We start from the raw sequence: 24,043 nt of genomic DNA, 5'->3' as shown, positions 1-24,043 counted from the left end.
CCAAAAACTATCATCATATACAATAACATTTTATTATAATTTGATCGATTTGATTGGTTCAGTTATTTTATCAAATTAACTTAATTGAAATAATAATTTTAATTAATTCAGTTCAATTAATTTAGTTAACCTAAATTTTTGTTCATCCCTAATGAAAACACGACTTTGTGAAGACATAAATTCTTTTTGTATCCAAACATTGTTGTAATATATTGTAGGGTCATGTTAATGAGTGCTAAGCAAACAACCACTGTTTCTTTTTTTGAAGCTTAGCTTTGTCAAACACATAAACTTATTATGTGAATAAGATTTAAGTTCATGACATCTCCCATTATATAAAATTAATTATAACACTATAATCATGTCCATATAAATATTGTCTACAAAAATTAAAAATAAAAACTAAACTTTAATTCTTAAATATATCTTTTAAATTATACGGACATAACACCGAGTCACACCCCTTAATTATATATATTATTTTTAACACTCAAACACTCTTCTTTTAATTAAATTCTAACCGAGCAAAATTATTAATACATAATTATTTACTTACCTGGCTAATTAAAATCCATTTAAACCAAGTTTAATCTTGGTTTTCTCCTCAAAAATGGCCTTACGCGCACTGATCTTTTTCCCCCAAATTTCCTCGCTGCTTTCTGCTTCTAAAATGGCCGAATTTGGCCTTAAATCAGAGCATAACGAAGGCTGCTCGCGTAAAATAATTGGGCGGCTGGGAACGCGCCACGTGGTGGCCGCTGGGGCAGCCGCTGAAGGCTTCACCGCCTTTCCGAAACGACGCCGTTTTGGGCGCCTGAGATTTAATAAAAATCAGCATGAGATTTAATAAAAATCAGCAAAACCAGCCTTGTGCGCGCCCAGCCTACCTCGAACCCGCGACCTCACAATCCTCCACGTGCGCGCGCACCACCAGGCTAGCTGCTACCTTTGATTATATATGCGCACCAATTAGTTTTAAAGTGAACTCAGTCCCAATTTCGCAAATCACCTTTTAACCCCCACTGTTTCCTTAAATCACATACACACCCCTATATTTCTTTTATTTTTTTTATTTCACTTATACCTCCATAGATTCCAGAAAATATACTAAATTAATTTACTTTCATTTTTTTTTTATTTCCATAAATATTCTCAAATAAATTAATTAAATACATAAATTTCTTATTTTCTCAAAATACACAAATTATTATTTATCTTCCTAAATCTCCAAATACCCAATAAATTGACATTCCCTTTTAACCCACAAATATTTAATAAACATCATAGATACAATAGTTAATAATTATTAACCATTAATTTCCATAAATGCAAGAATTAAATAATTACCTTATTTACTTATTTTCTCAAAATAACATAAGTAAATATTTTCTCTTAATTTCTCAAATACTCCATAATGACGTCAAACGCCAAAATTAATAATCACTATTTATTTCCCAAATTTTTGGGATGTTACAGAAACTCAACACCCTCTTTCGCGTGGGAGTGGCAACAATCCAAAGGTCAAGAGCCCTAAACTATCCCCAAGACGAGGGCGGACTAGTGGCCGGAAGGAAATCAACACCCTCATGGAAGTAGCTAAAATCCAAGGGTTAAAAGCCCTGACTCGTTCTCGAATTAAAGGAATGCAGAAGGTTAGAGAAGGAAAACCATAGCTGGACACAAACCAAATGGAGCTCAATAAGTGCAACCTACCTTGGAAAATCTCGAGCCATACCTGCGACAAAGAAAAGCCAAAGAAATGGGTTAGTCAAGTCAATGCTTATTTTGTTATTATTAACAAATAAATAAATAAATACATATATATATATTTATATATATTAAAAAAAATGGGGCAAAAGCGCTAAGGGTCGGCCATGGCCAACCCAATGTGCGCCCATATATATATATATATTTCTAAAAAAAAAAAAGCAAGCAGACCAAAAAAAAAAACACAAATAGCAAATAAAAAAAGTAAGGAAGGGGGGCAAGAGCCCCAAGGGTCAGCCATGGCTGACCCAATATATATATATCTATATATATATTTATGTATTAAAAAAAAGAAAAAAAAGTAAGTAAAACGAGCAGGGGGGCAAGCTCCTCAAGGGAGGCTGGCCATGGCCGATCTCGGCCAGGCTAGCCTTGGCTGAGGGCGGCCAGGTCAGTCTTGGTCGCGCCTCAGCCATGGCTGAGCTCGGCCATGCCGAGATCTGGCCTCGGCCAGGCAAAAGGCTTGCCTGGCCGAGGAAGAGGATGACCTTTTTTTAAAAAAAAAAAAAGAAAGAAAGATAAAAGCAAAAATAATAAAATAAAATAAAAATAGAAAAAGCAAAGGAAGGAAAAAAATAGAAGAGAGGAAAAAACTAACCTCAAGAGTTTGGGATTTAGTTGTCTCATACTTAGAAATACTTTTATGCATCTTGGGAAAAATTTATAGTCAAATAATCTAAAAAATTAAGCTACTCCTCGACCTAGCGTGATTCTCAACTCAGCTCAAGGAGTGGAGGCAAGTGATGTGGCATTACCTAAAATCACAAGAATATCCCTACGCACTAGTGGCCTCGTTTGCCACATGGATTACTCGAGAGGCTGACACGTGGCAAGTCAATAATCTTGTGCGGAGTCCGAAAGATCCGGGCCGCTCCTCATCAGGTATAAAAGGCTCTACAGCTCTCACATTTATTTCTACTTGCATTTACTCTACTGATTTAAGCGTTGGAGTCCACCCCGGGGGACCCTAGCCCTGTCACTCCGTTGTCTTGTAGGTTCTATCACCGAGGTCCGACATCGTCAAGTCCGAGGTCCGATTCCTGAGATCCATTCGCAGAGGTGGCACGTGGTGGTCGGTCCCAAAAACTATCATCATATACAATAACATTTTATTATAATTTGATCGATTTGATTGGTTCAGTTATTTTATCAAATTAACTTAATTGAAATAATAATTTTAATTAATTCAGTTCAATTAATTTAGTTAACCTAAATTTTTGTTCATCCCTAATGAAAACACGACTTTGTGAAGACATAAATTCTTTTTGTATCCAAACATTGTTGTAATATATTGTAGGGTCATGTTAATGAGTGCTAAGCAAACAACCACTGTTTCTTTTTTTGAAGCTTAGCTTTGTCAAACACATAAACTTATTATGTGAATAAGATTTAAGTTCATGACATCTCCCATTATATAAAATTAATTATAACACTATAATCATGTCCATATAAATATTGTCTACAAAAATTAAAAATAAAAACTAAACTTTAATTCTTAAATATATCTTTTAAATTATACGGACATAACACCGAGTCACACCCCTTAATTATATATATTATTTTTAACACTCAAACACTCTTCTTATCGATAACGAGGGAACAAAGGATGCCTGAAATAATTGTAGCAACAACGGCAAGGAGATAAATATTCTTAAATGGCTGACTCATAGCTTTAAAGCTACCATCTTTAATGGTGGTGCCACTTTTTAAGTCTACCCAAACATCATCATAATCTCGTATTGTATTGCAATTATTTTAAACATATAAAATCAATTGTAAGCCATTATATTTTTGTAAATTAATTATAATTATTAGATTATTTTAACGTTAACTTGTTTAACCGGTCAACATAAATAGCTTAATTAAAATTTCAAACATAGATAAAATTTGGTAATGTTATTCAAATAAAGTAAGAATTTATTTATTTATTTATTTTAGTTAGCTTGTTTTTATTCAAATTTTAAATTTTAAAAAAGATATATTTTCCATGTATACCTATAACTATGTGAAAATTGTAAAACAGATACATCTATGTTATACTATAAGTAGTCCTATGAAATACTATAGATAACTCTATATGACATGAAACATACATTTATGTTATACCAAGGATAATTTATATTCTATCATAGATATTTTAACGTAATATCACAAACATCTCTATGTTATATCAAGAATATCTTATTATTTTATGTCTCCTGGGCATAGATTAGCTGGCAAAGGAATAACCGCTAGAGTGTTGCTCTTTAGACCCCAGGTTCCGTGTTCGAACCCTGACCATGAAATTGTTTAATAAGCAATGAGCGACCATGAAAAATAAAAAATGCTTGTCGCCCTCACGTTTGTGGTTGTGTCAAGGGTTGAAACTTGCCTGCTAGGTTCTTTGATTTACCTCTCTTACTAAAATCGTGGGGTCAAACAGCGAGGGCGCTCGTGATAGTGCGTTAACTAAAAAAGAGAAAGAATATCTTATTTTATATTATGGATACATCAATGTTATATCATGTATAAACTTGTGTTACGCCTCATATGTAAGTATGCTATACCATATGTTTCTACATTATATCATTAATAACTTTATGTCATAACAAAGATACCTTTATATTATATCACAAATATTTTTATTTTTTATGATGGATATCTTTATGTCATATTACAAATACATTTATACTATATCAATAACACACCTATGGTATATCATGGACACTCTAATGTTATATTACGAATATTCCTATCTTATATTACGAATATTACTTGGTTGCATTATGGATATTCCTATCTTATGCTATGAATACTCTTAACTTATATTAGGAGTATACTATTATGTTATACCATGAACATTCTTACATTTTACCACATATACCTTTATATTATATCATGAAAACTTTTATATATATCACACCATAAATACATTTATCACAAATATCTAGACATTATATGATAGATACCCATATATTATACTTTAAATACCCTTAGGTTTAACACGAATATTTCTATATTTAAATTATGTTATATCATGAATACCTATGCCTTATATAACAAATATCACCATATTATATCATAAATACATTTACATTATCATGAATAATATTATGTTATATCATAAATATTCTTATGTCTTATATCACAAATATTGCTAAATGACAACACGAATATCCTTACATTATACTTTAAATATATTTATATTATACCATATTTATATTTATATTATGTCATGAATATCGATATATTATATTTTTAATATCTCTATATTGTATCTCATATATCTTCATATATGTCACATAGAAAATATTTTTTATTTTAATTTTAATATTTATGACTATTTTCCCAATCGACAACTCTTGTTACCAAAATTATTGACTCAAAATAGAATTATAATATTAAATTATTAACTAATTAAACAATAATTACACACGATACGTGCTAAAACTGCCGCCATTGACCATTGAAACGCGGAACAAGAACAGTCCTCGCAATCCACTCCTCGCGTAATCTCTCACGCTCGGAACAGTTAAAGAATACCAAAACCACGAGAAAAACAAAGAGAATAGGCAGCCGCTAAGCTGCGCACCCCCTTGCCGCTTTCTTAACCTGCGCCACCCCATCCTTCGCGACTTTTTCTCGGCGTTATTTTTCCAGAAGGTTCACGAATTCAGGAACAAAAGTCGCATCACCGAAACCGCTACGAACTTTCTTGCCAACCAAACAGTGTTTGATCTCTCTGCATAGGTCCGCTTTATTTCTGTCGCGGTATACGCGTGCAGCTTCGAGTCTTCGTCTTCTTTCGCCCTTACGGAGGCTTGATTTTGCCGATACTTGTCGAATAGGCCGCGTAGGGTTTTGGAAATTTTCGGACTCGGGACTAAGTTATGTTTTTGGAGATTTCGGTTTGATTGGAATTGGCTATGTTGATGGCGGACGATTGGTCGCAAGTTTTGGCTGTTGGTGATCCGTCGACGGGCGACGATGATGTTAATCTGTCTATCGATATTCAGTCGTTGTGGGAAATTCTCGAGGAGAGTCCCGGTCGCGATCCTTCGCAGGTCGGTACTGATTCGGCTTTGGTTTTTACTAGTCAAAATATGAAACAATTAGTGGACTTTTTGTTGTGGAAGATTAAAAAATTGAAGTGATTGTGGGGATTTTGTAGTTCAGTCTGATTTTCTTTGCGATCTCCACTAAGACGTTGAAGTGCTTGAAAACATGCTTTAATTACTAGATCAGATTCTTTCTTTTCTTGTGTATGGGTTTTTAAATGATTAGTGTTTCTTTGTGTGTTCATTCACATACTGTGATCTCTTGCCTTGATCTCTCTATATTGTGAATGCCAAGTAATGAGTCTGGAGGATGCATGTCTGTGTTGATCTCTTCATATTTTCAGTGTCAAGTAATTGATCTGGATGTATATGTATGTGTGTATAGTTTTTACAGCCTAAAGGAAAAAAAAAATGAGGAATAAGTTCTTAGAAAAATAACAGTGGAGCTTCTGGGATTGGTATTATCACAATCAGATATCATGCAATGTAGTCAGTGTTTGGTATGCTTAGCAAATAGCATTACAGGGCTGTCAAATGACCATTAGATAGAATAAAGGGTAAGTGGTTGTGGATTAGTGATTCTTGATTGTATAAAGGAGGACGGGACAGTTTTAAGTTTTCATGCATCTCTTTTTGATAAAGACTTCAATGGTCCTTGTGGAAAAGCTTTCCATGGTTATCTTGTATACTGTTAAGTGTTTAGGGGAAACATAAAGTCTTTGGATATTATTGCAGTTGAACTTTACTATGGTAGAGCTGTCTTTAGGCTTAAATTTTGTATACTCTGGTGCACATGTTGGAAAAAGAAGAAGTTTTGCTTAAAAATTGTGAAAAGCTAGGGAGTTTCCTCTTGACTTTTGAGTTCTGCATGCTAGTTTCATATCCTAAATGTTTGTTTAGAAAAGGAGTTGATTAACATATTCAACGTAGTTTTGACCTTGTGGAAATTTCTTATGATTTTAATGACTGCTATTTTCTTCAAGCTATCATGTTTGAGAATTTTTTGGACTGCCTACTCTATTTTCTTGTACATGTGAATTGGCCCTTTTTGTTTCTTGAAGGTGCAGACTTCCATCAGATACTGAATAGATGTGTTTTAATTTGCAGAATAATCCTGAGGATTTATCAATCAAAAAAGAACAAGGTGAACCATCTTCTTACGTTGGGAATAATGAAATCTCAATGATTCAATTGGGTAAATTTATGGCTTTGATGATCATCTTCCTTTTTGCTTCTGCTGCCTCCATTTTTATGTTAGTCTACTGCCAAAAATTTCCACAATTTATGCAATGCAGTATTGCTGGACACTTAGTTTTGCAATATGATGCATAATGATCCATTGTGATTGTTCTTTCCTGGATTTTAATTAGGACTTGCGGAGTTGCAAAGTGCATCTATATCTGGTGCTGAATTAGCAGGTTCAGTTACATTCTCTCCTTCGCAAAATTCTGAATCTTCAGATTCTAGGGCCGGGCCTTCTGATGGTTCATTTGAGTCTGCTCGGAACTCTGTCATGTCTGACTATGGAAAGCAGGAACATTCAGCACAGATTAGTTCTCCAGCTAGCTGCTCTGGAAGTCTTGCAGATTGGATGTTGCCAATTTCAAGTCATGGTTCTTTAAGTGCAGGGAGTAATGGAGTTATGCAGGATATTCAATCTTACGGGAGAGATTATCATGAAGAAATTCCCTATGAGATACCCAATCGTGGTGCCACATTTAGTTTTCCTGCTGGAGATGATTATTATGGTTCAGATTTTAGGGAGGTCTTGAATTCCAATCATTCTGAAGGAGAAGCTGAATTTCAATTCAAGCTTTTGGAGAGGGATACTCAATGTATGTGATTGTCTGCTAATAAAAACCTATGTTTTACTATTGTAGTTGGGCTAATATGTTGTAGATTCTTGTTCATTTTTGTGTGTCATATTTGGCTTGTAAAAATTTTGAGATTCAGGTAATAAGAATTTTTGACATTTCAGATGGACCTGTGACTTCAGTTCTGGAGAAATCAGATTTGAATCATGGAAGGCATTGTGATTCAAGTGAAAATAGCTTGAAAGGCTCAGGAACATCAGAAACCATGGAGACTCCTGTGATGGAATATGATGGAACTTTGCCATGGGTTCTGGATGATAGTTTCAATCTTCAATATATGTCGAACAATAATGTTATGACAATGTACACAAAGGATCAACTTGATGAGGTGCTTCCAACTCAGATTGAAGGCATATGCAGTGCTGCTATGCGTGAGGCTCAGGTTAAAACTTCATGTGGAGCAGACTTGGAGGCATCAATGACTGGTGACCCCAATTTTAATGGACTTAATATCAAATGTGCAGGTTATGATATTACAACTCTAACCAAGGAAAATTCTTTAAATGAAATAGATCATAGGCCTATTGTTAACCATCCCTCATCACGGCTATCACCTCTTACTGTGTCAAGCACGCCTAGCAACAAACCTCTTTTTCATCTAAAAGATGAAAGAAATATTGGGCTGGTTTCAGCACAGGGAATGGCATATTCATCTTATGATGCGTCTGATGATACTTGTCATAGAACATCTCTCAGTATTGGGTATGAGTATCCTGTTAGGAAAGGCTTAGAGCAATTGTTGCCTCCTATTTTGCCGTCCATTTCAAGTAAGAAGCTTTTGGTTCACAAAAAGGAGGAAAATCAAGATCTGTTATTGTTGTCTAAAAGAGCTCACCACACTCTTGCTAACATTGATGAAACTGTTCTTAGAAACCCAGTGGTTGCTGATGACCATTGTCTGGAAGTCAGGGCCTCAAAGCAGCGTTGTGTACAGCAGCTACAGCCATGCACTGCAATGAAGCAGCAGTTTGATTGCAGAAGTGTAGGAATAGACAGTACTCTGGTTCAACCTAAGGGAATGGATACTAATCTTGCAAAAGTGAGTTGCCAAACAGTTCAGAGTAATATCATGGTTAACAGTTACCATTATGATGATGACCCAGACGTATGCATTCTTGAAGATATCAGTGAACCTGCCCGCTCAAATGTATGTTCAATGAAAAAGAGTTCCTTTATTACTTCGCACCATTCTACGTTTAGTGATCCCCTTACTTACATGGGAATGGGAGGTGTGAAGCTTAAGGCCAATGATGAACGCCTTATTTTTCGAGTGGTACTGCAGGTGAGTTTTGATAAATTTGCCTGTACATTGCTGTTAAGCAAGTGTGCTGATTTCTCTCTAGTCAGCTACTATAATCTAATGGCCCTTTGTGTATCTAAAGTTTGAAATATTTTTGGAATTGAAAATTATATTTGTGTTTGATGGTTCCATGTTCATCGGTTATGTTGAATGGAGCATAAAAGGAATTTATGCCCGTATTTTGGTATTGGCATGGGGCCACCAGATATTTTTCTTCCTAGTACTGCTTTGACTATTTTTTGTTGTGAACAGGATGTCTGTGTTGCCCCCCCCCTCTCTCTATCTCTGTACATATAAGTATATATATCACACAATTTATTTTTTGTGAACACAAACACAATTTTCTTTACTTCCTTTTGAACTGTGAACAAGTATTGAGTGTTTCTTAGATGCCACGGAGCAAGTTCCTCTTTGAGGTATCTCCAGAACTCCCTTAACCTGATAATTAGTTTCCTTATCCAATTTATATATTGGACTTTTGAAATATACCATACCTGCAATAGTTCCTTGGTTTTGTAAAGGCTTTGGATAGATGGGTAGTTTATGGTTTTTGTGGCAAAGATGTTGCAGAGAAAGTTCTTGCCTTTCCTTTGATATCCTCTCTGGTTTGCTGGTTGGGTGTCTTCTCAGTAAACTCTGTTTAGGAGAAGTTTTTGCAGATTTGTACCAGTCTACTATGATCTGCACCTACTGTGTTTTTGACATATTCAACCAAAAAAAAAAAAAAACAAAAAAAAAAAAAACAAAAGAGAGATAAGAGTGTTAGGACCCTAGTCCTAACTGATGTTTTCTTAGAGGATAGAACTGGAAATTGAGGAAGAAATAACAAGAATTGAGGGGGGTACAAGCTGAACATTAGGGAGAATAAACTGAAATAAGGGAGGAAATTGACAAAATTGAGGGAGAATTTGAGAGAACGGGGAAGAAAATAGACAGAATTGAGGGAGAACAAAGGGAATTCAATATCTTGATAACTCATAACATAATCTCGACACTGTGGGGGTTATAGTTTTATATAGAAAGCTAACCAATAGTTATTTGTGGCCCTTACCACTTCTTCACTACCAATAATTGCTCCTAAATCACTCCACTACCTCCCCACTACTCCATAAGTGTAATTCCTAAAACGTAACCACTAATTAAATATATAATAACTGAAAATAAAATAAGAAAACATCTTCCTAATTCTTGGGGTCATGACATTCCCTCCCCCTTAAAAGATTTATTATCCTTGAAACAAGCAATAAAACAGAATGCTTAATTGATTAATTCTAAAAGAATAGGGACGAATATATACACAAGAGTCCCTTATCTTATCTCCTATAATTTAGGAGAAGATTTAGGATTCTTTATCTCCTAAAAACTAGGAACAAACCAAACTTAAAATACAAACTTCAAATATAAATTTACAACTACTACTCTACAAGGATAATGACTTATCCTTATCTTATTACTCTCCTATTTTTGAATTTCAAATCTTCTTGATCTCGTCGAGCACTCCTCCTCAAGATTAGCAATAGATACAAGTCATTCCTAGCTTGACTATTAGAGATTCGAACCCAGGTTTCATCATAGCTTTGGTGAACACATCTGCAATTTGATCCGTGGTTGGAACATAGGATAGAATTATTCCACCTTCGTCAATTTCACGCTTTATAAAATTCCTGTCAATCCTTACATGCTTCATATGATCATGTTGGATAGGATTTTTCACAATACTAATAGTAGACTTACTATCACTGTATGATCTTGTAGTTTGAGTCAAAGGTATCCTTAGGTCCTCCATTAAGCTTTCTAACCAAATTACCTCACAAATGCCTTGAGCTATTGCTTGGAATTCTGCCTTAGCATTGCTGCGAGCCACTACTGATTGCTTTTACTTCTCCAGGTCACAACATTTCCCCATACCTTAATGCAATAACCAGTTGTAGACTTGCTGTCCTCTATAGAGCTTGCCCAATCTGCATCAACAAACCCTTCAATTCCTCGTTTCTTGGTCTTTTTAAGCATCGACCCTTTCCCAGGTGTCCCTTTTAGGTATCTAAGCACATGAAACACAACATTCATGTGCTTCTTTGTAGGAGCATGCATGTATTGATTGATCTTGCTTACTATGTAGGTTATGTTAGACCTAGTAAGAGACAAATAGATCAACTTGCCCACTAGTCTTTGATATCTCTCTTTTTCAACTGGTATATCATCATCTTTCTCTTCAAATTTTCAGCCTTTGTCTAATGGGGTACCCGCTGGTCTTCATGTTTGCATACCTGTGTCTTTGAGTAAATCCACAGTGTACTTTCTTTGAGAGATAAATAAGCCTTCCTTGCTTCTAGCCACCTCCATTCCTAGGAAGTACCTCATGAGTCCTAGGTCTTTCACCTCAAACTCAGCTCTCAGTTGCTCTTTCAGTATTTTGATACCTTGCTCATTATCACTTGTTACAATGATATCATCAACATAGACAATTAGTATAGACTTTCTTCCAATTTATGTGGTTTTGATAAACAAAATATGGTCAGCCTATCCTTGCTTAAGGTTAGGCTAAATTTTTTAAACCAAACCCGAGGTGACTGCTTCAAACCATATAGAGATTTCTTCAGTTTACAAACCTTTCCTTCACAGCCCATTTCATCTTCAAAGCATGGTGGAATTTTTATGTAGATCTCCTCATCTAAGTCCCCATTAAGAAATGCATTTTTTTTATATCAAACTGAAACAAAGGCCAATCCAAATTTATAGCAATTGAGAGTATTACCCAGATAGAATTGAGTTTAGCTACAGGGGCAAAGGTTTCTTCATAGTCTATTCCATAGGTTTGAGTGAACCCTTGTGCCACTAACCTTGCCTTATACCTTTCAATACTACCATCTGCATTGTGCTTGATGGTAAACACCCATTTGCATCCCACGGTTCTCTTATCTAGGAGTAATTCAACTATATCCCAAGTGTGGTTTCCAACGAAGGCCTTCATTTCTTCCATCAGTGTTGCTTTCCACTTAGGATCTCTCATAGCTCCTTGAATATTTTTAGGGATTTTAGCACTGTCAAGCCTTGCAATAAATGCTCTAAGTTGATGAGACACTTTTGCATAAGTAAATAATTGGATAGAGGATATTTAGGATTTTTAACACAAGATCTTACACCTTTTCGGAGAGCTATAGGTACTGCCCAGTCTAGCCCATCATCTTAAATAGCACCATTGGGTTGATCCTTAGTTTCTTCTATTAATTCAGTCTCATTCCCTGTTAAATCAACACCTGCTTTACTGTCTTTTGGTAGACCATCATCAAGGGAGGATGATTGACCCTACTAGACTTCAAATAGACCTTTAAGTCTTCGAGAATACACAAGCTAGGGAGGACTGGTAGGCTGTTGAGTTGAGTTTGAAACTAAGGAGATAGAGACTGCACAGGTTTAGAGATGGGTGACTGAATAGGAGGAGTTGGAGAAATTGGCTTAGGGTCTGCTGTTGCCAACATCTTATCAGGGATTAAATCTCCCTCTTGAGAAGATTTTGGCAGTAGGGAAGGAAAAAATGAAGAAGCAAGAATGGGACCAGCAGGGTTGGTTTGAGAATCGGTGTGTGAATAATAGGCAAGATTCTCATAGAAAGTGACATCGGTAGAGGTATAAAACCGTTGATTGATGGGACAATAACACTTGTAGCCCTTTTGTGAAGGAGAGTAGCTAATAAAAACACATTTTAGGGCTTTTGGATCTAATTTTGTTTGAGACACACTGTGATTGTGAACATACACTGCACAACCAAAAACTTTAGGCTCAATGGAAGGAAAGAAGGGTGTATTAGGATAGGATTCACAAAGGGTTTCAAGTGGGGTTTTGAATTTGAGTGTTTTAGAAAGGAGACGATTTATCAAATATCTAACTATAAGAACATCCTCCCCCCAAAATGAATGAGACACATGAGTGGTGAACATCATAGCCCTTACCACTTCTAAGAGATGCCTATTTTTTCTTTCAGCCACACTATTTTATTGTGGTGTGTAGCGACAAGAACTTTGATGCAAAATACCATGCTCAAGTAAGTAGTTGGTCAAGTCATGAGAAAAATATTCTCGACCATTGTCGGTTCGAAAGATACAAATAGAGGTTTGAAATATATTCAAAACAAATTTGTGAAATCTCTTGAATATGCTACTTGCTTTTGATTTATCTTTCATAAGATACACCCAACATGCCCTAGAATGGTCATCAATAAAAGTTATAAATCATCTTGAACCGGAAAGATTAGGATGTTTATAGGGGCTTCAAATGTCACTATGGATTAAATGAACCGGTTTAGAAGGTTTATAAGATTGCATGGGGTGATGGGCTCTTGATTGTTTTGCGAGAGTACATTGTTGACAAGAAAGAATATGGTCTTTATTAATAAAAAACTGAGGATAGAAGAATCTGAGATAGGGAAAGCTAGGGTGTCCTAATCGTTTATGCCATAACATGATTTTGGCATTGGAGGTAATAGTTAGGATTGTTTTATTCAAAAGAGATGAGGCTGCCGTATTCTTCGTCAACCAATAGAGTCCATCTTTTGCTTTAACATTGTCAATCATCATCCCCGATGCTTGGTCTTGAAATACACAACATGAGGGAAGAAATATCACTCTACAATTCATATCTTTGGTAATTCTACTCACTATAAGAGATTATAGCTCAACCCAGGCACATATAAAACTGATTCTAGCTTTAGATTTGAAAGACAAAATAATCCCATGACCCACTGCAAGAGATATAGTACCATCAACTATTGAAATATCAATTGAATCTTTACAGGGAGTGTATTCGGTCATATGCTTAGTAGAACTAGACATATGGTCGGATGCCCCTCTGTCTATTATCCATGCGTCCTTAGGCAGTTTGTGTGTTGTTAAGGAGTGATAGGGATTACCTTGTAGAGGCATGGATGCAGTAGGCTGACATGTAGAGGGGTTGGTAGGGCTGGTACCTTGATTTAGCAATCGATAGAGGGTCTGAATTTGTTCTTCCGACAGATTTAAATCTGTCCTACTTCTGTCCTTATTGGATGCCTTGGCAATATAGGTTGATCGGGTATTGTCTCTCTTGTTTTTAGGTTTCCAGTTTGCAAGTTCACCATGGATCTTCCAACAGGTATCCTTGGTATGATAAGGCCTTTTACAGTAGTCACACCACTGTTTTTCCCTTCCTTCTCCTTTCGAGAGATTTTCTCTTGGTTTAACAGTTGCAAGAGCAGAATTTTGTTGATCACTGAGTTGATGAAGCATTACCTTTTGTCGACTTTCTTCTCTTCTCATCTCGACAAAGACCTTCCTTAGAGATGGCAGGGGTTTTGTTTCTAAAATCCTGCCTCTTACTTCATCTAAATCAGTATTAAGTCCATGGAGAAAATCAAATATCCTATCTTTTTCAATCATCTTGTAATACCTCTTGCTACCAGCCGTACACTCTCAATTTATAGTATGAAATAAATCAATTTCATGCCATAGCTCAACCAATATATTAAAGTAATCTGTAACACTCATGTTACCTTGCCTTATTGTCCTAATGGCTAACCTTATTTCAAATCTTTGAGAGGAGTACTCTTGGTCGGAATATATCTCTTGAATCGAATCCCAAATCTTTTTGGCGATTTTGTGAAATAGGTAAGTCCTCCCTAGTCTTGGCTCCATTAAGTTGATCAACCATGCCATTATGGTTGAATTTTCTGCTTTCCAAGTGCCATAGGTAGAGGAATCAGTAGGACGAGCAGGCATATCCCTCGTGAGATAGCTGGATTTTCCTTTCCCTTTGATCATCAATAAAACCATTCCCTAAAATTACTACCATTTAACTTGTGGTGAGTAATTTGTATGGGATGGTTATTGATTGAGGCAGTTGGTAGATTCTGAGAAGAAGGGGTTGGAATAGAAGAAGGAAAAGGGTTTGGGGAGAGGCTTCGGTTAGCGTAGGATTCTGATGAATATTGGGCATGATTTTTGAGAAGAGAAGAAGAACAACGAAGCCTTAATGCTATTTGTCGAGCCTTAGCTCTGATACCATGAAACAAACAAAAAAACAGAATGCTTGATTGATTAATTCTAAAAGAATAGGGAAGAATATATACACAATAGTCCCTTATCTTATCTCCTGTAATTTAGGGGATGATTTAGGATTCTTTTATCTCCTAAAAACTAGGAACAAACCAAACTTAAAATACAAACTTCAAATATAAATTTACAACAACTACTCTACAAGGATAATGACTTATCTTATTATTCTCCTATTTTTGAATTTCAAATCTTCTTGATTTCGTCCTACAGTCCTCAAGAAATCTAGTAACTAACCAGTAACCACAGTTGCTTCATCCAAATATCCAATCCTTGTAGCGTCTTTTTCTTCTACCTTCCCTTCATCCACGTCAATTTTCCATGCAGCTTGCCATAATCTCACCTCAAAGCTGTATACATCCAAGCCCTTCCGATCAACATGATGGACAACATAAAAAATACCTGCTTTGATTCTCTCTTTTAGAACTAGATCACTCCATGGCGTATCCACTTCTTCCACCTCCAGTGAAAGGTCTTAAGTTGGTTTAGTTGGAACCACTTGACCTTTCTTGACAAACCTAGAATCATCTTGGACTGTAATGTCCTTTGGATCAGCAATGCCTATAAATGACTGAACTTTTCCATGAAAAAGAAGAGGGAGATACTTTAAAGGAAGAGGATCTTTGACTATGTTTGACGAACTGGTGACGGAGACAGGGTCATATGATTTGAACAAATTCAAATCCCAGTCATGAACAACTTTGCTGAACTTGGCTTCCTTGCTTTGCTCATTCGCAGATTGCTTAGGACATGTAATGTTAGCAGGATCATTATCAATACCTTCCAAAACTTGACCATCATTCTTCTTCGGTGGACAGTCCTCTGTCACAGGGATTGGTCCCTTTTGTTGAATAATTGGATCGGAATATTTCCTATAAAGTAATTCTGCTGGAAGACTAACTTGATACTTTTTGGCCATCAAGATCATGAGTTCATATAACTTTTTATTGATTTCTTCCTTGAATACTTCCCCCAGCAACTGTAGTTTCTCAAGAGTTCCTTTAGCCACCTGCACAATCCAAATTCTTCAAAATTTACTGTGTATCACTGCTGCAATAACCACCTTGTTCTAATTGAAATCAATTGGTAGGAACCCTAAATCATAGCTGAGAAACTGTTGCTTTGATACTAAGTGTCAGGATCCTAGTCCTAATTGATGTTTCCTTAGAAGATAGAACTGGAAATTGAGGGAGAAATAACAAGAATTGAGGGGGGTACAGGCAGAACATTTGGGAGAACAGACTAAAATAAGGGAGGAAATTGACAGAATTGAGGGAGAATCCAGGAGAATGGGGAAGAAAATAGATAAAATTGAGGGAGAATAAAGAGAATTCAATAGCTTGATAACTCATAACATAATCTTGACATTGCGGGGGTTACAGCTTTATATAGAAAGCTAACCAACAGTTATTTGTGGCAGTTGCCACTCCTCTACTGCCAATAACTGTTCCTAAATCACTCCACTACCTCCACACAACTCCATTACTGTAATCTCTAGAACATAACTACTAATTAAATATATAACTACTGAAAATAAAATAAGAAAATATCTTCCTAATTCTTGGAGTCGTGACAAAGTGAGAGAGATATCCACATTTACTGTGCTTCTTCAAGTTTGCATGATTTTTACAAGTTTTGTCGCCTCCAACTATATATTACTTCTATCATTTTTGATTGCTGAACTTTTTATTAGACTGGTTGCTTGCATTGCAGGATCTTTCTCAACCAAAAACAGAAGCTACTCCACCAGATGGTGTTTTGTCAGTGCCTCTTTTAAGACATCAGGTTTGTCTTCTACCTTGTTTTATTTTGTTGGGAATATGATTTTGAGTTAGCAACTTACTTTGATGAGCAAATATTTTAATTAACCTGATCAAGCATAGGTGAATGAGATAGCAATACGTTATTAAATCTCTTTCTGGAAATCAAGGCAGAAGTTTTTATGTTCTATTGCAGTAATGAGGATAGATAAACTGTAGCATCTAGGTGTTTCTGGTGGATAGGGAAACTGTAGCAACTGGGTGGCAATTATTTTAGTTGGGAAATATAACACTTCATAGCAAGTTGGTACTTGTTTCAGTGTAGAGAATGTAATCAATGCTTTAATGTCAAACTTGATAATGATAGATTGGATTATTGTAATTATACATATCTAATTGATTACGGGTGTGCAGCTATCATTTAATGCATTTCAAGAATTAGGATCTGGTTTACTTACAGCATTTCAAAAAATTAAATCTGGTTTACTTTATTTATTGTCTGCCCAGCGAATTGCTTTGTCTTGGATGGTCCAGAAGGAGACAGCCAGCCCACACTGCTCTGGAGGAATACTTGCAGATGATCAGGTTAGTTAGTTTGTTCTTGTTTATTTATTTGTGTTTAGGGCGGTTGTGTATGCTATTCTTCTGTTGTTACTTGAGGGTAGACTTTCCTAATGCTATTCTGGGTTTGTACCATCATTCTTTGGCAGGGACTTGGGAAAACAATATCAACCATAGCACTTATACTCAAGGAAAGGGCTCCACCTTCCCGAGTTTGTCTGGAAAACTTGAAGCAATGTAAAATGGAAACATTAAATTTGGATGACGACGACGATGACTGTGTGTCTGATCCTGATGGATCAAAGGAGGAAGCCAAATCATGCCAAGTGTTGCCAATTGGCTTCCCAATGACGAGCAAGAACACTTCTGTGCAAGGAAAGGGTAGGCCAGCTGCTGGAACCCTTGTTGTATGTCCTACGAGTGTCCTGCGCCAATGGGACGAGGAATTGCATAATAAGGTGAATAGCATAGCTAATCTATCTGTTTTAGTATATCACGGAAGCAATAGAACAAAAGATCCTTGGGAGCTGGCCAAGTATGATGTTGTCCTGACAACATATTCAATTGTAAGCATGGAGGTCCCTAAACAGCCTCTTGTTGATAAAGATGATGATGAGACTAGAAGGCTAGAAGCTGATGGCGTTCCATCTGTTGAACTTTCATCCAGTAAGAAGAGGAAATATCCTGATAAAAGATCTGCAAAAGATAAGAAGGGAATTGATAACATTTCACTTGAATCCACTGCTCGACCTCTTGCTAGGGTTGGCTGGTTCAGAGTTGTACTAGATGAGGCACAGAGCATTAAGAATCACAGAACTCAAGTAGCTCGGGCTTGTTGGGGGCTCCGAGCTAAACGCAGATGGTGCTTATCAGGGACACCTATTCAGAATGCAGTTGATGATCTTTATAGCTACTTCAGATTTCTGAGATATGACCCATATGCTGTATATAAATCGTTTTGCTCCACAATAAAGGTCCCAATTAATAGGAATCCAACAAATGGGTACAAAAAGCTACAAGCAGTTTTGAAGACAATAATGCTGCGTCGCACAAAAGGTAAGTTAGCATGACAATTTTTGTGTGGCATTTAGCTTTATCTTAAATGATAATATAGGTGAATTTGACTTAATTTGGTTTCTAGCTCTCTCTCTGCTTTCTCTCCTCATTTATTTCCTTTATGTTTGCAACAAAAGTGTGTAACTTGTGGATTACTTTCGAAGATCATTGTTGGGGAAGGGCTTCTAACATTGCTGTTGGTCCTTATTCTGTAGAGATTTTTATGTTGTTTTGTATTGTTCTTAGATTGCTGAAAATGTTTAGCTTTCATCATCATTCCTCCCAAGGTGTCTGGATTAGTGGTATTGTTGTATGTATCTTGTTAGTCTATTTGCAAATAGCATTGAACTTTTCCATCAAATCCATTGGGACCTTAGGATAACACTTTTATTAGAAGTTTTGATACATCAGTCTCTAGCCAATTACTATTATGTCCTATAACAATATCTGTGCGAGTATGTGGTTGAAGCTATCATTTGTAAACTGCCTTCGTGTTTACATGGGTCATTCGCAGTTAGTTTATATTAGCACCTGGAGAAAATGGTAAACTCTGGACTGCACTTGGAAAACAAATTGTGCTCCTATGAGCTCACTGTAGATTGTACTGTGAAGTGCACCTTAAAGTATATTTTCAAAAGAACATATCCTGCTATTATTTTTACTTTTATTTTAGGTATTTGTTACTGTTTTTCAGCTGTCAGCTAATGTGATTCGAATTTCCAATATGGAATGCCAAATAATATATTTCTTGATGCTTTTATGAGTTTTGTTTTTGCCTTGTATCTACCAACACATGACTATTGCACTGTTTTACCAAAACTGCAAAGAAGGATACAACTTACTGCAGGCACTTATGATCAGTGGGGTAATTTTTGCTCTAGGAACACTTCTTGATGGGGAACCCATCATTAACTTGCCACCAAAATCAGTAGAATTAAAAAAAGTGGATTTCACAAAGGAAGAGCGGGAGTTCTACTGCAGACTCGAGGCTGATTCCCGAGCTCAATTTGCTGTACGCTTCTACTCCATGATACTGTCTATGTTGAAATTTTGTTCTGTCTTCCTTTTGATATGGTTCTAGTTTTCTTTTTGCTCATCTATATGGTTATTATTCTGTAAGCACGCTTACAATTCCTCTTTTAGACGTCTCCCCTTGACCTTTAGATTGGTATGGTATATCAGGAATATGCAGCTGCTGGAACTGTCAAACAGAATTATGTCAACATTTTGTTGATGCTTCTCCGTCTGCGACAAGCTTGTGACCATCCTCTTCTTGTGAGGGGATATGGCTCTCGTTCTGCATCATCTGTTGAGATGGCAAAAAAACTTCCCAGGGAGATGCAAGTTCGTCTCTTGAATTGCTTGGAAGCTTCTTTGGCAATTTGTGGCATATGCAATGTATGTAGTTACTTCTTTGACATTTTTATTGATGTTTCTCTTATTGATTGCTTTAGGGAACTGTATGCTAGATGATCTGTTAGATGTTATGTGAAGATATTGGTTGTGGCTTTTCTTTGGTCGTCTAATCGATATATGGTTTTGTTAATGAAGATTCTGAAGGAGGGAATATTTTGGGGTTTCAGCATTCATGTATAGTTATTTATTTCATTTGATTTGTAAAAAAAAAAAAAACTATTTTCATTTGGTATCCCAATTTGCTGGGTTTGGTATATTGAATTTAAATTTAATTAGAGTTGATATGGTTGAATTTAAGGATTTCCTTCCTTCCTTGCTTTGGCTCTCTCTCTCTCTCTCTCTCTCTCTTTCTCTCTCCTGTTCTTCATTCCCTCTCACTGTTTGCTAATTCACTAATGTACTTTTCCTTATTTGTTTGTGTTCCTCCTTTCCTACTGCTGCTTCATCCCTTCATTACACCCAAACATTTGGATTTATTGGATTCTGTGCTTCCAGTATTCTGTTCTCTTCTATGCTGTCGCTTGCATTCCATACCGGATTCCCCTTTATATTGTGGATGTTCTTTTCATGCATGTACTTACAAAGAGAGGGTTTTATACACTTTTTAAACAAGTAGGAATAATGTCTCCGTTGTTTATTTTCACTACATGGTGAGATTTCTGGTAAAAACTAACTGAAAGTCCAATATTTTAGCTGTGGCTATAGTCCTACCCTTTTTGTATGTTGTGGTCCCAGTCTCAGTGAATGACGACGGGGCTTTTCTGTGCTAGATCCGTGAATGACTAGGATGACCTATATGAAACTGTCAAAAAGTTGGTTTCCTTCATCTTTGAAGCAATCACTCCATGCAACAAATGAGAATATAATCGAGAGGATTATGTAATGTGACAGATCTCCTCTAGGGAATTATACAAATGGATAGAATTTGAATGGTTTTTTGGCCTTTTGTCTGAGAGTTTGTGTTTTCCTTTTTAACAGAGTTGACCAAAACTATGCCAATAGAGAGGAAAAAAAATGGAAGTATGAAAAATTGGCACCTAGGCAGTTGTGGTGTCAGGAATTGTGAAGTTATTTGAAGAACAGCTTTCTGAAATAATGCATTGATCCTTTAGGCTGTGATTTGAAAACAATTCCTTTATTAAGGGGGGCATTTTTTCGTCGAGGTATGCTGATGATCTTTTATTTTAGCTGACTCCACCTAGTGGGATTGAGATTCAATATGTTGTTGTAGGTGAGCTTTTGTTTTTTGTTGCGTGTTTGTGCATGAATGTGTTTTGTTCCCCATACCTTTATTTGTAAATAAAGGTATTACTAAGGAGATTATTTGGTGGAATTTTATGGAGATATTATGGTATTTGCATTGTAGAAATTCCAGCAAAATAGTTAAGACTATTGGCCGAAAGTCAACTGTCAGATTGGCTACCTGTGTGGTAGCATGGGAGGATGGTGACAATTGATGCACAACCAATTGCAGGAGTTTCCATGTGGCAAGCGATGACCAGTCAATTGTTTGACTGGCGGTCAGCAAAAATGATCGATAGTCGACTCACGGACAATTGCACGGTTGACTGCCGAGCTGGCAGTTTGATAAATCCAAAAATTTACGTTCAAGCAGTGGGTGGACATTATTATGGATATCAGAAATGGATTTCTCGTATGATGATGAGCTCAATGGCACCTAGAATGATGATTTCCAGGTAGAATGCAGTTGGGTATGCAAAACAAAGGTGATATTTATGTGCATGTAAATGACATGATGTGTATAAAATGACTGAAAACCTCATGTAAGAGGAGACACATCTTGGAATGACTTAAGGCGTTGACTTGAGAGGTGGGTTGGAAATAGGGAATGATGGCTTGTGATGAGTGATTGACTTGGGTGTTTGGAGAAGGTGATGAGGTGTAAGTCTTTTATAAGAAACACATGGTAAGAGGGGGGGGGGGGGGGAGGAGAACTTTGTCTCCCCTAAGGTACAATATCTGTGTGTGTATATTTCCAAAATAAATAATGGAATGGGAAATTACCCAAAAGACTAAAACACCCCTTGACTGTGGCCACCATAAAAAGGGAACCCAATGCCTCATTCTCTCTATTTGCTCTAGAGGGAAGGAAGGGGGGTTCTAGAATTTTCGACCATTCTTCAAGTAAGCTTCATTACAGTAAGTATTCATTTGGATTAAACTTGACATGAAAGTGATATATGTGTTTTCTCTTTCGAGTTATATAGAAACATCAGAATATTGGCTAAATGTGCATATAAAAGTTTGGTTTTTTACATCACATGAAACTATAGCTATGTGCTGTTTGGGGGTCTTTGGGAGTTTTCACCATGGTTGACTTGTCAACTTTGAGCAAGGAGGCTCACAAGGCGGTCCATGGGTTTTGAGATATAGTGGGCTTGTGGAGAGATTTGGTTTGGCTCCTCTAGACAAAGTTGTTTATTTCACGCTCAAGCATTCATTTATCATGAGAATCATATAATAAAAAGTGTTTTTAAACCCTTACTAAGCTTCATCACTCACTATTGGAAATTTAACATGTAGTTGATGAAGTCGATTTTTCAAAGGAAAAAATTGATGGAAACTTGAAGATCATTATTATTTTTTTTTTGGCAAAGAAACTTTTGTTATACCTTTCAGGTTGTAAGCACAAGAAGTTAATTATTCTTTTGTGATTTTGCTATATTTGTTTATTTTTGTGAGTGTTGGTGGAGAGTGAACTAGCATAGCATGCAAAATGATGTATTTTTTTGAGATATAAGGGGTGTGAGATTCAAAAGATCAGAAAAACAATAGGAGAGGAAAACAATAGGAAGAATGCCTCGATCAAGTTTCTCATTGAATGAATGATAAAACATAAGGTAGCTGGTATTTATACCTAGCTATTAATACAAGGAGGCCATGCCTTACTACTAACACATAAAATAACAAACCTAACAGAACATATACAGCAGTTAATCAAAGTAAACAGACAGAAGATAGTAACCCAAAGTGCTATTTGCTGCTATTTTCTCTAACATTTCCCCTCAGTTTAGACCTCCCAACTGACATAGAACTCTTGTGCTCCTTTAAGATGTTTGAGGCTCAAGCAGACTGTGACTGTATAGGAGAGATTTGTAGACCAAGCTTGTTGCACATAAAATATAGACGATCACGAGGCAAACCCTTGGTAAAAATGTCAGCCACTTGATGCAAAGTAGGCTCTTTCAACCATTTCTCGAACAAAATGCACATCTATCTCTATGTGCTTAGTGCGGGAATGGAAAACAGGGGTTTCTGCAATACTTTTGTTTGCCATATTATCACACCACAAAATAGGAGTATGATGTAGAGGATACCCCAGTTCAGAAAACAGTGACTGTAACCACAATATCTCAGTAACTCCTTGAGCTATGGCTCAATATTCTGCTTCACTAACAGACTGAGCCACCACCGGCTGCTTCCTAAAACTCCAGACGATCAAAATTTAGACTAAGAAACACACAGACACCACTGGTAGACCGTCGTGTAACCTTACACCCGACATGGTCAACATCTGTGAACACAGTCAAAGAAAGAGCACCTGCCATAGGTTTAAACACTAGCCCCAAACCAATTGTGCCCTTAAGAGATCGGAGCAGAAGTTTACAAGCTAACCAATGCTGCATTTTAGGGGAGGATAAGAACTGACTCAGCCTATTCACCACAAAAGAAATATCAGGTCGGGTATGAGTCAAATATTGAAAAGACCCAATTATAGTCTGATATAGAGGAGGATATGAAAATAACTCTCCTTCATCAGTAAATGAAACCCTAGAATTCAAAGGTGTGTCACAAGGCTTACAATCTTGCATAGAAGCCTTTTTCAAAAGATCTAAGGTATACTTTGACTGCATAAGGTACATACCTTTAACATCTCTATATGCTTCAAAACCTAGAAAATAACTGACTGAACACAAAGTTTTGAGAGCAAAATTGTTGAAACCAAGACTATGATCTCTCAAGAATCACTCAAGAACCTCACCGAATTCAAACAAAATTGAAGACTGAAAGTAGATAATGAAAAACAGAATTAAAAGTAGAGAAAACCAAACCAGATTGCAGCACACAAGATATACCCTGGTTCATGCCATTTACACGGCACTACATCTAGCAATCCAAGAAGCAATCAATCCACTAGAAACGAATAAGAAACCAGTACAAGAAAACC

General features: G+C 36.4%; 1 protein-coding gene across 3 annotated transcripts in view; it reads left to right on the top strand.

The window, feature by feature from the left end:
• The first annotated feature begins 5,387 nt into the window (after positions 1-5,387).
• Positions 5,388-24,043, top strand: part of LOC127793747 (helicase-like transcription factor CHR28) — a 43,105-nt gene continuing 24,449 nt past the window's right edge. The window contains exons 1-9 of one of the 3 annotated variants that reach the window (XM_052324450.1): positions 5,388-5,810; positions 6,912-6,948; positions 7,175-7,639; positions 7,783-8,960; positions 16,775-16,846; positions 17,329-17,406; positions 17,532-18,438; positions 19,320-19,450; positions 19,621-19,836. In XM_052324450.1, the coding sequence (XP_052180410.1) occupies positions 5,673-5,810; positions 6,912-6,948; positions 7,175-7,639; positions 7,783-8,960; positions 16,775-16,846; positions 17,329-17,406; positions 17,532-18,438; positions 19,320-19,450; positions 19,621-19,836 (3,222 nt within the window). In that variant the 5' untranslated portion in view covers positions 5,388-5,672. Of the gene's footprint in view, positions 5,811-6,911; positions 7,000-7,174; positions 7,640-7,782; positions 8,961-16,754; positions 16,847-17,328; positions 17,407-17,531; positions 18,439-19,319; positions 19,451-19,620; positions 19,837-24,043 lie in introns of those variants that run through there. The other 2 variants (XM_052324449.1, XM_052324451.1) reach the window with 2 other exon arrangements.

The sequence above is a fragment of the Diospyros lotus genome, chromosome 2, assembly GCF_014633365.1.
Source record: "Diospyros lotus cultivar Yz01 chromosome 2, ASM1463336v1, whole genome shotgun sequence".
Taxonomy (NCBI): Eukaryota; Viridiplantae; Streptophyta; class Magnoliopsida; order Ericales; family Ebenaceae; genus Diospyros; species Diospyros lotus.
Note: the sequence above shows the minus strand (reverse complement) of the source record. Positions and strands in the feature narration are given on the sequence as shown.